This window comes from Miscanthus floridulus, chromosome 6 (assembly GCF_019320115.1).
Source record: "Miscanthus floridulus cultivar M001 chromosome 6, ASM1932011v1, whole genome shotgun sequence".
NCBI classification, from domain to species: domain Eukaryota; kingdom Viridiplantae; phylum Streptophyta; class Magnoliopsida; order Poales; family Poaceae; genus Miscanthus; species Miscanthus floridulus.
The window spans coordinates 119,555,263-119,568,543 of NC_089585.1; the positions used below are offsets into that span (position 1 = coordinate 119,555,263).

A 13,281-nucleotide genomic window follows, 5' to 3' on the forward strand; every position below is an offset into this window, starting at 1 on the left:
GATGTCAGGATACAAGCCTTGAATGAATTTACTGACAAAAAACACATCATCTAAATGGTTGTTATGCACCCGCACTTTATGCATGACAGTTTGAAATCTTTCATAATAATCTTGAACATCCGAGGTTTGCTTAATGCTCAGTAATTCTTGCATGGAGTTATGATATAGATCTTTACCAAATTTAGATTCAATGGCAATGCAAAGATCCACCCAGTTATCCACCCCATGCTGAGCCTCATAGGTTTGTAACCATAAGGCAGCATGCCCTTTGAAATGTAAGGTACCATACTGAGCCCAGCGATGGACCGGAACATTGAACATATCAAAGTATTTTTCGGCCTTTTCTTTCCAGACCTTGGGATGAGACCCATCAAATTTGGGAAACTGAGCCTTAGGTAAACGAGATTCAGAATGTGTAGATGTAGTAGGGTAATGAATTGGGGAGGTGGAGGGGGATAACTGACCATTGGCCAGGGGATGAGTGAGGACCAGAGTCCCCCCTGCAGTCCCCTGTGATGATGTGACGACGCCGTGGCCCATGGCCCGCCCCTCTTCCTCGCGCTTCGGGGCCGATGGCGCAGCGTTGTTTGCCTCCAACGCCTCCACGCGCGATGTGAGAGTTCGGATCTCCTTGGTGAGCTCGTTGGAGAAGTTATCCACCTCAGGACGCCAGCGATTGAACGTCTCCATGAGTAGGAGCATGGACTTCATCTGGGCACCGAGCGAGTCAAGCTTTTCCTTAGCCGTCGCCATGCGGGAGGTGAGGGTTGGTGGTTTGGGTTTGCGCGCCAGCGAGCAAGGTGACGATAGTAGAGTTGGTGGCAGATCGAGAGGAAATTAGGGATCTATCGAAGACGGTGACGGAAAAAGAAATTGAGGTGGCAGAAAACGGGCGGCGGAGAGGAAGCAGTGATGGTGGAGGTAGGGGAAGGTGGTGGTGGTGGTGAGCTGAACGGCGACGAGGATGAATCGGCGGCGATGGAGAAAATCCTATGTAAGACCACACAACACTCTGGATCCAACCGTCGGAAACGGGATTTTACGGATCCAGAATCGGCGGCGGATCGGAAGGCTCTGGTACCAAATGTCACGCCCAGCCAGAAGGATAGGTCGCCGGCGTGCACGCGCGGCTGGGAGCACGGCGACGGCACCGCCTTTTGAGCAGATAACAGAAGGAGGGCGAGAGTATTCAAAACTGATGTTTTTGTTATTCGCTGACCTCCCAACCACCCACACAGCGAGTTTAAGAGTTCGGTCTTTACAATTTAACGGACCAAGCCCAGACAAAACTACCACGCGGCTCGTAGGCCGGTTAACAGGCCCTTTCAGCGCAGACCAAATACGAAGAACGGCCGGAGGCCTGGTCGTGACAGCCTTCTTCGCCTGGTGGCCAGCGGTTTCCGTGTCCTTTTCTGATCGCCGCCGCGAGCGCGCGCGCGTCCTTTTCTCGTTGGATTCGTCGCCGGTGGCAGGCGATAGGAACAAGGACGAGCGTTAATTTTCGGGAGTGTGACCATCAAGTTTCCCGCTGCGTTCCACGGGTCGCTCTCTGCTCACGTCCGTGCTGGTGTGGTGCTTGCATCGATCGGCAACCAGCAGCGGCGGCGGCGCCAGCCACTGGTGCCTCACAGTAACGCAGACGCTACTAGCCCGTTGAACCGTTCCTGTGGCAGCAGGGCTCTCACTCAGCTTTCGATTGGAAGGCTCGCCAAGAGAACGATGCATGACGATTGATAGCATATTCTTCTCCTGGTATAGTCCAGCAGTATTCCTAGAGGGTCACTGTCCATGGCTTCTTCGGTCTACGCAGTGGTATATCACGTACCTCTGGTTTCTCTCGTTCGTGGCGGCGTTCTTTGACGTGTAGCCGTATTGTAGTATATGGTAGACCGATGGCATGGCAGTAGCAGTAATCCATTTTGCATCCTTTCAGGAACTGGCAGGTGGTGACTGGTGAGTTTCACGGCCGTCCGTGGCTTTCTGATGACCGACGACACAGAGTGGATTGACCAGGTCCAGAATCATCTGTATTGTATGCAATTCTGACGGGTCACGTTCAATGTTTGCGACGCGTGTGTTTTCCTAATAGGGTGATATAAGATAGGATTAAGATAAACACGAATTGGAAACCGTGGTCCAAGGTCCACATCCTAGTCCTTGGGTCAACAGGCTCGACTTGCAGACTGGCGCCCAGAATAACCCCATCGATGCATCGATCGATGCCAAGTTTGAAACGAAATCGGCTCGCTCAATCCCTTGATTAATCCTCACTACTGTTTATTGTATTCTCTGAACCTGCTGCGTTTGCCTGTTTGGTACGGCGGCCGAATGGGACAGGCGTACACTAGTCCCCTCCTTCCACACGATACAGCGTATACTACTGCTTGCAAAGCAGCATCGTCGATTAGGGTCGCTGCTTGGCGTTGATGTGTCCCAAGAGCAAACGGTTTTCACGCGAATCAGCCGTGTGAACGGCGAGTACTTAAACAAGCTGCTTTACAAGGGATACTAGCTACTGAAGTCATCGCGTTCCCTCTGCGTTTCTGCTGTTCTGCATAATCAGCTCAGAAAGGTTGTTTGGTCACTCTGACTGAAGCCTCAAGACTAGACACATGCACGCATGCGATGGATTCCAGATTCTGAATGCAACAAAGAATGGTATGGGGTTCTAACCGTCTTCATTCCCTTCTTCGCAGGAGAACCGAGAACTGGACGATTGACTGAGCGGACGAGGACCGACGAAAAATACGAAGTGTCATGAATAACGGCGCATCTCAAGCTGGAACCCAAACTCTTCCATGATAGAATAGCCAACCGTTCAACATTTTTCGCTCGATGGGAGCTCGGGTTTACGTTTCAGCTTCACTGAAACGTCAACGAGTCCGTGGTTTACTGCTGCTGTACTGCAGACTAGCACAGGCGAGCTAAGCTTCTGCTCTGATGACAAGAACAGATAAGTTGGCCATTGGGCCGGCCCATGGACTTGAAGCCTCAATCCGCCGATCTAGCAAGAGAGGCCCGTGGATAACCCTGAGCCTAGTGGACCTTTTCTCTTTTATATAAGGTTTTATATTTATTAGATAGCAAACCCTATTTTGGGCTGAGCACCGTTCCGTTGTAATCACCATTTTGACGCAAATATACAATGGAATTTATTAGCCAGCTACCTTCTTACGTTGTTACCATCATATCAGTCAGAGGATTAGGACCCTCTCTCTCTTTGGAGAGAAATCTCCACACTCTTGTTAAAAGTTCACTCCAAACCTCTTGCTAAAAGTTCCCTGAGCTTGAATACCTCTAAACTAACTACTTAATGCAGACAGAGGGGGAAAGAATATGATATCGGCGACGATCATACCAAGCACTTTCACATGTGTGCAAGTGCAACTATCCGGCTTTGAAAATATTAGATTCAGATACTGGATCCTGCAGACGTGCTGTCATCAGTCGTCCAGGGAAAGCTAAACTATTACATTTTTTTTGAGAGAGGAGTTTTTACATAATTTTTATCACAATTTGTTGGGACAAACCTCACCCACCAACCCCTTGTATGCAGCTGGCAACGCACGCGATGAAATTCGCCCCGCAAATGAATCATGCGGTCGCTATTACAGATTTACAGTGCACACTGAAGCTAAATATTTGTATTGATTTTCACAGTAAAAAACTATTCTGGAGCCATGTTTTTCTTGGATACATATTCCTCATCACAAGTTTTTTTTAAAAAAAACCAAACCACATGTCTTGAATGGTTTAGTTCCACCATAGTCGATAGATGTCAGTTAATGACAAAACTGTAGTCCGTGGACTTGGTGTCAATCTAACATGATTGATGATAAAAAAAAAACAACGACGTATTATAAGTTAGCCATGCACGGAGAAAATAAAACATGCAAATCAACATGGCTTGACCAGTTAGCTCGGGGCAAAGATCTATTGGCTTCATTAGCCACGGTACCAACTGTTTTCCGTCTATCATGGATTGGGCAATCACCGGTCACCGCAGTACACTTCTGGTCTTTGAGTTGGTGACTGACTCGATAAGCCGGTACATCCATCGGTCAAGCATTCCTGTATAACAAGATAACGGTAAGAGCTTTGTAACAAGCAGTTAATTATAACAGTGGGATTTATTTTCTAAGTTCTGCTGTCAGTACCACCTACTGATGCTGTCGGTGAAACTGAGTCAGAAAAAAAGGCAAAATGCGCAAAGATAGACCAGAAAATTATTGGGTGCAAGCTAACCTGTCATGGCAAATGTGCCACCAAGAACTGCACATAGACGAGTTATAAAATGAAGGAAGTTCCTTCTTTCCTCTTTGATGGTGACAGTAATTGGTGAGAGATCATACAGGAAGTAAACCGCTACATGAAAAAAAAAATAGTTTAGCTTTGAGAATAGATGAAGATACCATGCTTGACAAGGGAGGGGGGATAGTTACCTGGCCAGGCCCTGTCTGTTGGGCGAATGGGAAGAAAATACTCCGTGACAGAAAACTGATTTGTTGGCAATACTTTCTTTGATAGATATTTGTACTCAGTCGGAACAACCTGTATATCAATTGGACAAAAATTAAAGAGCTTTCTCACAAGCTATTACAAATCCCATAGGAAAACGAACTAGTAAGTATATCCACTCTACAGATGTAGTGGTGTACTTGATCAAATCAACTCAACAAACATTAGCTTGTTGGAGATCGGAAATATCAATTTTCCTTTTGCCCCCATTGATGAGCTCATATCTTAATGTAGATGTGAACGTTTGTGAAACTACCAAATTCCCTTCAGACTTTAGAGCATCTCCAGCAGTAGGAGAAAACTCCAACCCCAAAAACTAGTTATTGGGGGAGATACAAAATGTGTTTTGGGGTTTTGAAGGTCTTCTCTCAGCAGAACGAGAAAATCCAATCCTCAATGAGAAAAATAGTGGATTGCGGGAGGAGAGGTCTTCCCTTTATTTGAGGGGTGGGAGGCTATGATTTGAGGGACTGAGAAAAAAATTTCTCATTGGGGTTGAGTTTGAGGAACTGCTGGAGCTACAAGATCTCCAAAATAACAGTTTTTTCTCATTGGGGGTTAGGAAAGGGGGACTGCTGGAGATGCTCTTATTTGCTATATTCCCTAAATGTTGCGACTTGGAAGCTTTTTCATGCACATGCTTGATTACAAAGGCTAGATGAATGGCAACTCACCTTGATATAGTATTTGAAGGTTCCACTTGTGTCATGAAGTATCCTTGAAGTTTCATCCAGTGGGTTATCAATTCCTGGATACTTTGGGCCAAATGACAGCTCGTGGATAACATGACTGACGTTCACATGGCTTGACCCTTCAAAAATCTGCATAAAAAAAGGTACATATTGGTAAACTATACTAAATAACCAGTTAAAAAATGTATCGCTAATGTCAATTGAAGTACAAGATTGCACAGGAGCCCTCTGTTAAGGGGTAAGGTGAGAAAGCAAGTCTGCCTGTTTGCATAAATAAAAACATCAAAATCAACAAAAATTATGATTTCTTTAATGCAGATGAAACTATTTATATCCATAAAAACTGACAGACCTTGCAGGGAAAAAATGATTCTAATTCGTAAAAATAGCTGTGAAGTAACATATGCCCAAAGAAGAAAAGAACAAAGATACTTCATGTTGTTTTCATATCAGTGGAAAGATTGGAAAAAGCACAATGCCAACGGAAGAGCCTCAGAAGAAATCATGGTTATTTCAATATCATGTGATGGTCAGAATAAGCCGATGTTCAAGGGATCAAATATCTTTTGTTCCAATGGCAGGTTGTGGTAGTTTCCTAGCTCACTTGTTTTTTTTTTCTCTCCTTTTTATTCTCATTTAAATTTAGTGTTCTTTGAGAGAATTTAGTGTTTTTCTATAGCACAAAATCACTAGCATTATAATTGAGTTTTTTTAGCAGCTTGGACATTAATCTTATGTAAAGAAAGTACACATACTTCATAATCAAAATGTACAAAGGGTAGAATAACTGTATCTGGAATTTTGGATTACTGACCTTTTCAGCAACAAAGACGTTCAAACCATGCACTGAGATATGGAAGTTACCAGCCACCCTCTGCACATCCAACATCCCATAGACCTGTGAAAATTGTGGGCACAGTTTTATTAGCAATGCCATAAAATGCAATTCACAATCTCAACCTGTAACACCATTCTGTAAATTAAATAAGAATCAGTAGATGAATAACATACTCGACACCCTTCACCATTTCCCAGTGCTTGTTTGACACTCTTGATCATTTTCTCTGCTTCTTCGTTGAAGGTTTGTTCATGCTTTTTTTGTTCATCGTGATGCTCTTGCCCATGGTCTGTTCATGTCCAACCATCATATGAGATTCCAATAGAAACATCTTTGGTCCAACAATTTAGTCATTGTTATTGTATACAGGTTTTCCCATGACAATCAAGACTGAGAACATGCACTTCTCTGTCAATTATAGATTACCAAAAAGGTGCCAGTTTTTCTGTTGGAAAAGGAAACAGCTAGGACTTCCAGCTTCTATGGAGATAGGCACTGGGTTGAAGCCTGAATTGTCAGTGTAACCAACAACACCACATGCTAACTGAACATATTGACAGCAGAAAAATATACTTAAGTTGCAGCTGCACCTTTCCTACATCTTTTTATATCTATAACTAATATCAAAGACAGAAGGAACTCTTCCAACCGTTTTTTTTACTTCCCACAATGCCCTCACGCCCCTCCCTGTCCCATATGTGACCTGGACTCACCATCCGTGCTGATACGAGTTACAACAGCACATGTCCAGCAACGGTACGAAGTCCAATTCCAAGACGAATTGCAACAGATGACATAATCATTGAATAAAAACTCCGAGCCACAAATTGCCTGTGTGACTACGTAACAAGCTGTACCGTTGCTACGCACACACGTATGTTTGCTATTTGGGTAAAATAAGAAAAGTACATACATGCTGCAGATAATAAAATATTTCATATGGTAATTATCACTATTCTATGCTTTTTTTTGTCCTTGCAGGAAGAAGTGTATACCATGATCATGCTCCTTTTCAACTAGGTCAGACAAGTACTCTGTACCGATGATATGGCCATACTTATCCAAGCGAAGCTGTCTTACGCAAATATGAAGGAAGAGAGAAAATATTAGACATTAGAGGAAGGCACTAGAACATTTTTTACAAAACATAATAGTATAATACAATATTTTGTGGGATTGGGAAACCTATTAACGTGGAAATACATATGAAGAGTATTGTTTACACTACACCAAGACACAAATCAAAGCTTGTAAAAGTACATATCCTCAGCATTTGTACATTAACATATAAAAAACAACTTGCCATCATAATCTATTGGTTGTCAGCTTCTACCTGGTGAGCATATGCACTCAATAATACTTACAGATACAATGTTTTTTCATTAGTCCAGCTACTATAAAAGGGCGTACCTAGTGCAGAGAGCTCCCGCTCTGTGTGGGGTCTGGGGAAGGGTGTCGGTGGCAAGCCTTACCCTCGCTTGTGCAATGCGAGGAGACCACGACTCGAACCCGGGACCTTCCGGTCACAGGCGGTAAGACTCTACCGCTTGCACCAGGCCCGCCCTTCATTAGTCCAGCTACTGTACTAATTAAAAAAAACGCTGGAAGGGATGAATTTTTTTCAGGAGATGTTACCTTCCAAATATTTGTATGCAAATCAACTTCATGTTTCCCAGACATGTCAATTGCATCCACACTCAATACTAAACAATCAAGACACAGAGACAGATATATCAAAAAAAATGAAAGACTTGTCACAAAATACTAATGGGTGAATTACTGAACTTAATAACTGACCTTCACATGGCAAAGAAGGAAATGACATATTGATATGAATTGGCAGAGTTTCTCCTCGTTTTAGATCTACAGACATCTGCAGACGGTATCAACTGGTGAAGGGTTCATGATACAGATGTTGGGAAGGATAAGCTTAATGAAAAGAAAATGACTTCGGCATAATCTTATCAATGATAACTGCAGACAGTATCAACTGGCGAAGGGTTCATGATACAGATGTTGGGAAGGATAAGCTCAATGAAAAGAAAATGACTTTGTCATAATCTCATCAATGATAATTAACAGAAACTACAACATCAGAAAACACATGGGTAGTTGAACAATGAAATTGATTTATAATAATGTTTCATATCAAATAAATGAGTTGCCATCAAAATAATTCTTTGATCAGGTTGCTGGTTGATGCTTGAACTCAGCCCCCACATGCCAACCAGAATTATCTCGAAAAAGAAATGGAAGCATTTACTTTGGATAAGGCCCTATTTTCTACAGACATATTCACAGTGCCTCGGAAAAAAAAAAACTAAAAGATATTGAATTTTAAGGGGGGAACAAAAGTCTCTGTGAATATTACATCGAAAAGTTGCATATAGCAGTCAAACATGAAAAATATAAGCTGTGACCAATCATACCTGATGCACTTTGTAGGTGGTAAGATAAAACTGCAGCTCATGCACGAACAGTGTGATCATTATAAGTAGCCCAAGAATTGTCACTGCCAAGATATCGATGATGTGCAAATTAAAGACAAACCTCGAAACCACATACTTAAGCAATCATTTGCAACAATTACAGAACAATAGGGTCCCCATAGATCATACCAACAGCGCCAGAGTAAGTCTTCTTCAACAAGTGCTCCTCCGCATGTGGAAACGCATTGAGGCTCTTCAGAGACGGTATCCTCGCCATCTTTCAGCTGCCATAGAACCAGGGGCGGATCGAGTAAACGGCATGGGTGTAAGCATGCACACCCGATAATTTTGCAAAAGAATTGAAGTTAGTAGGCATAATACAAGCATGTGCGCTTGTGATCAGATCAGATCCGAACACAAATAGTAAGTTAGGGTTTGGGTGCTCGATTTCGCACAGCGGGAAGGGACGACCAAGGGGCGGACGTACCTGGGGGTGCTCGTCGCCGGCGAAGGGCCCCGCGAAGACCTGGGCACCTGGCGCAGGGCGGCAGCGACGGTCGCCCAGCCGTCGCCAAGAGAGAGGAGAGAGCGCACGCTGGGGCTATGGAAGAAGGAAAGGCAGGGTTGCAGCAGACACGTCACAGGTACACCGAGGTCACGGCCGGAGGCTTCGGCAGACTTGTCTTAGATACTACAGCTGTATCCAGAGGAGAGGCTTAAAAAAAAAAGTCAATTAGATATATCCATGCCATTATAAATTCACTGTTTCGTATTATTCATGTCTAATAGAGCTGATGTTATTATAATTTTTCTAGAACTTGAAATATGCCATTTTATAGTTTTATTACGGCATGTTTGGACGCACGTATAAACATTCGGACACCTCTGTATTTTTGTATGCCTACTGTTGTTGCTGGACCAGTTGGTAAGACTCCAGGTAGTGTCTTTGTGATCAAAGTTCGAATACTTGTCAAACGAAAGCACAGGTAAAATAGACCGGCCCTCTCTCCAGGTAACGGGCCCTGTATGTCAGCGGGGCACGGAGTTCGTGGGTTTTCTCGAGCTGGGCGAGAAGTCCTCTACCTTAAACTAAAGGGATAATTATCTCTTGAACATCAAAAGTGATGGTCCTTTGTTAGCGGACACCTACTTTGGAGCATTTTACAAGAAGACACTCTGGTTCGGTGAAATTAGGCCACATGACACTGCGGACCCGTTGCAGCCGGTTGAGGAGAGAGAACAGTGGTGAAATGACATTTTTTCCCCTGTCGCTTTCTTCTTTCTCTCTCCCTTTCTCTTTTTTTTTGTTTCCTGTCCATGGTGGGCCCGTGGGCGCACTCGAGCAGGCGGGGCCGCCAGGACGCGGGTGAACGCGACAACTAGGGCACGGGCCGCTGCGACCGTCGGGGCGTGCTCGAGTAGGCGCAGTCGTCGGGGTGAGGACGAGCATGGCCACCTGCCATGGTGTGCACGAGCACGGCCACGCGGGGCGCGGGCAGCCGTGGCTCCGGGCAGTGCGGGACGGGGACGGGGCCAGGGCTTGGCTCGACTTGGTGTAGGGCAGGGGCGAATCTACAGGGTATGCCAGGTATGCACCGGCATACCCTGCAGTTTCAGACAGTAGAGGACGTATACATGTATTTTTATAAAAAAAGAAAATAAAAAAACATACCGGAGAAGATGATAACGCAGTGGCCGCTGCTACGGCCTTGCCGAGACGGCCTTTTTCAGGCCCACGCAGCCACACGACGGGAGGTCATCCACGTAGTCACGCCTTCGAGGATCCTGATACGTACGTCTTTGATTTCAGGCTCCACCGCTCCAGGCTCTAGCCATCATTCATTGATCCACACAAACTGCTCTTTTGCTACTTTTTTTTAGGGGATGCTCTTTTGCTACCTGCTGGCTCTACGTGCACGCAAAACCTAACTGCCTGCATATTACAATGATTAAAGGGTATTTTCTACAATGCTTTCCGTTTAGTAAAAATAAATTTAAAAAATAAGATGGATAATCTTTTAAATGATTGTCTAGTCAATAAACGACACATTTTCTTTGTAGTGGATAAAAATGATATAATCGAGACATTTATTGTAAGATAAATAGTATTGTAAGCCTATCTTACTCTCTTTTTATGCCTATTTTACATTTTGAATTATTAGTTTGGCGTTTGAACTATTTATATTATAATTTGTAAATGTTTTCAATTTACTTTTCAAATTTAAGATTTATCGTGTTATTTAGTTGATAACGTTTTCATTTGAATTTATTTAGGAGCCTAAATATTCATTTCGAACCAAAGTAACATAAAATGGGGAGGACGAATATCCCAAATGTACACAAGCGTCTTATAGGTGGAGTGGTTAGGTGATGAGCATGCGAAGCACGAGGTTTAGGGTTCTAGCGTTGGTGGCCGCGAAGCGTGCGTTTTTCGTGCAAAAAATTGCATGATTGTGTGGCTGCCAGGTGGGGTCTCTCTTGGTATTTTTTTAAAAAATAATTCCCTATTTTCAGCCCATTTTTTCAGGTTTTCTGGAAACCACATCACTGCCGCTTTAGTTGTGCCGGTTTAAAAACCGACACTGATGGCCTTTTTGAACCGACATTGATTTCAAAATCTGTACTAGTGTTCTAGCTTAATCGCTGAATTTAAGGCTTATCATGTTATTAATGCATGTCGGTTTACCGAACTGGAATATAGCTTACCGATTTGAAAATGGTTTTACTGAACTGCATAATTTTTTTTGGTGCGGCATACCCTGTACTAAAATCCTAGATCCGCCACTGGTGCAGGGGAAGGGCTGCGTGCTGGCGAGGCCGCCGACAAGGGCGGGGTGGAGGAGCGGGCGAGGCCGTGGTTGCTCGGCTCGTGGCGGCAGCAGGTCAGTAGGCTACTGCGGTGCACGAGCTCCGAAGCAGCCTCCTCCACCACACAAGCTGTCGGCCCCGTCCTGCTCCGCGCTTGTCTTCGAGGCGCCGCCACCCACCTGCGCCCACGCCGGCCTAGAGAAAGGGCGCTCATTTGCTGTTCCAGGCAGAGGAAACTGGCGCGCGGGGGAAGCTGCCTCGCCGGTGACCTCGCACGGAGAGATGAGGCGCAGCTCGTCTGTGCCCGGGGATGCACGACCTCCACCGGCGAGGAAGCAAAGAGCACGAGCAGAGGAGGCACGTGGTCACGGTGAGAAGAGGAGGAAGAAGTAGATGACAGGTGGGGCCCGCGCGTCTATGAGAGGGAGAGGGTCGGACCTAACTATGGCTCAGGGGCACTGGATGTCCAAAAAAAATCTCTCTCCTCAACCGGATGCAACCGGTCTGTGGTGTTCTGTGGCCTAATTTCACCAAACCAGAGTGTCTTATGGCAAAATACTTCAAAGTGGGTGTTCACCAGTAAAGGATCATCACTTTGAATGTTCAACAGATAATTATCCCTAAACTAAAATAGCTCGTGGGTGTCTACCCATAGTCCGAGTTTCTTTATACCTCTCCGCTTTCGTCTCTCGTGCTCGCTGACATATGGGGTCCACATATGGGGTCCACTCATCAGTGTCTTTTTGTCTTCTCCGTGCCGAGCGCAAGGAAGACCATCGTGGACAGAAGCAGAGCGCCGTCCTCATCGACACAGCTCTCCCCGAACTTTTTTTTGAACAGTAATCCTAGCGTCCGAACATCCGGCGCGTGAGACGCGTCCGGACACCGGGCCCTTCGTACCGCGCCGCACCCCTCACGGAATCCCACCCGCCCCCCGCACGGAACAGAATAGAAATCGAAACCCGCCCTTCCTCCGCTCCTCAACGCGCTCTTGTCCCCTATTCCCTAACGCACCCCGTTCCCCCACCGCGCCCCTGTCCTAGAAGAGCATGTAACACTTCAACTGCAACATTGCAAAAACATGTGGAAAAAATACGTAGTGCAACATTGAAAAACATGCATTGCAACATTGAAAAAATATCTACTGCAGCAACGAAAAATATGTACTGCAACATCAAAAAAATATGTACTGCAACATCGAAAAAATATGTACTGCAACATTGAAAACATGTACTGCAACATCGAAAAAACATATACTGCAACATCGAAAAAACATATACTGCAACATCGAAAATTATGTGCTGCAACATCGAAAATTATGTGCTGCAACATCGAAAGTAATAGTACTGCAACATCGCAAAAACATCTGTTGCAACGACCGAAAAAATCACATTGCAACATTCGAAATCATCTGTCGCAACATTTCAAAACACCCATTGCAACACGGGAGGAATAGGGACCCAGAGCTCGCCGAAACCCTGGCCACCGCCGCGTCCCTCAGATCCAGAGGAGGAGGAGCGCTCAAATCTAGAAAAGGAAGAGGAGGAAGGATCAGATCTAGAGAAGGACCCCACCTACCTCGCCGGAGCCACTGTCGTCGCCCTCGTCTCCGTTGGCATGGAAGTCGCGAAGGGATGGAGGGGGGGGGGGCGGCTGAGGTGCGCGACGGTCGGTCTGAGTCGTGCGGGATCCGTCCGGGACGTACGCCCGCACGGTATCATTAACGTTTTTCGAATCTATAACACCCGAACTTGATCGAGCATATGCAAACTCCGAACCGAAGTGCGGCCCCACCATCTCGTCATTGCCGAACACTTGAGGCTCCTGGGCTTGGAGCCATGGACCGTGAGCCGTGGACTTGTGTCGGGAAAGAGAACAAGAAACAAAAGAGACTGCTGAAATTTGACGGTGAAGAGAAATATTAACCTTGCCTGAGCTAGGTTCGAGATTACTTTAGCAACTTAAGATACCCTCTGTTTGTTCCGTCTAAGCTCCT

General features: G+C 45.3%; 1 protein-coding gene across 3 annotated transcripts; it reads right to left on the reverse strand.

The window, feature by feature from the left end:
* Positions 1-3,622: 3,622 nt before the first annotated feature.
* On the reverse strand, positions 3,623-9,149 carry LOC136456749 (uncharacterized). 3 transcript variants are annotated; one of them, XM_066456704.1, is made up of 12 exons: positions 8,965-9,149; positions 8,667-8,761; positions 8,478-8,560; positions 7,846-7,921; positions 7,684-7,751; positions 7,044-7,119; positions 6,222-6,337; positions 6,025-6,108; positions 5,193-5,339; positions 4,443-4,551; positions 4,246-4,365; positions 3,623-4,071 (listed from the first exon to the last, which is right to left on the reverse strand). In XM_066456704.1, exons 2-12 carry the CDS (start codon positions 8,752-8,754, stop codon positions 3,998-4,000), a joined length of 1,041 nt encoding a protein of 346 aa, XP_066312801.1. In that variant the 5' UTR covers positions 8,755-8,761; positions 8,965-9,149; the 3' UTR covers positions 3,623-3,997. The 3 variants fall into 3 exon arrangements, with proteins under 3 accessions (XP_066312801.1, XP_066312803.1, XP_066312802.1); XM_066456706.1 differs by having other exon boundaries at positions 6,222-6,330; positions 7,043-7,119; XM_066456705.1 differs by lacking the exon at positions 8,965-9,149 and having other exon boundaries at positions 8,667-8,938.
* Positions 9,150-13,281: the final 4,132 nt, after the last annotated feature.

Bases quoted from the DNA above. Each gene is read 5' to 3' on its own strand.
- LOC136456749 (XM_066456704.1), bottom strand. From the start codon at position 8,754: ATGGCGAGGATACCGTCTCTGAAGAGCCTCAATGCGTTTCCACATGCG. The intron at 6,338-7,043 runs GTATACACTTCT...GGACATGAACAG, and splicing joins TGAAAAGGAGCATGATCATG to ACCATGGGCAAGAGCATCAC. The intron at 6,109-6,221 runs GTATGTTATTCA...CAATTTTCACAG, and splicing joins GAAATGGTGAAGGGTGTCGA to GTCTATGGGATGTTGGATGT.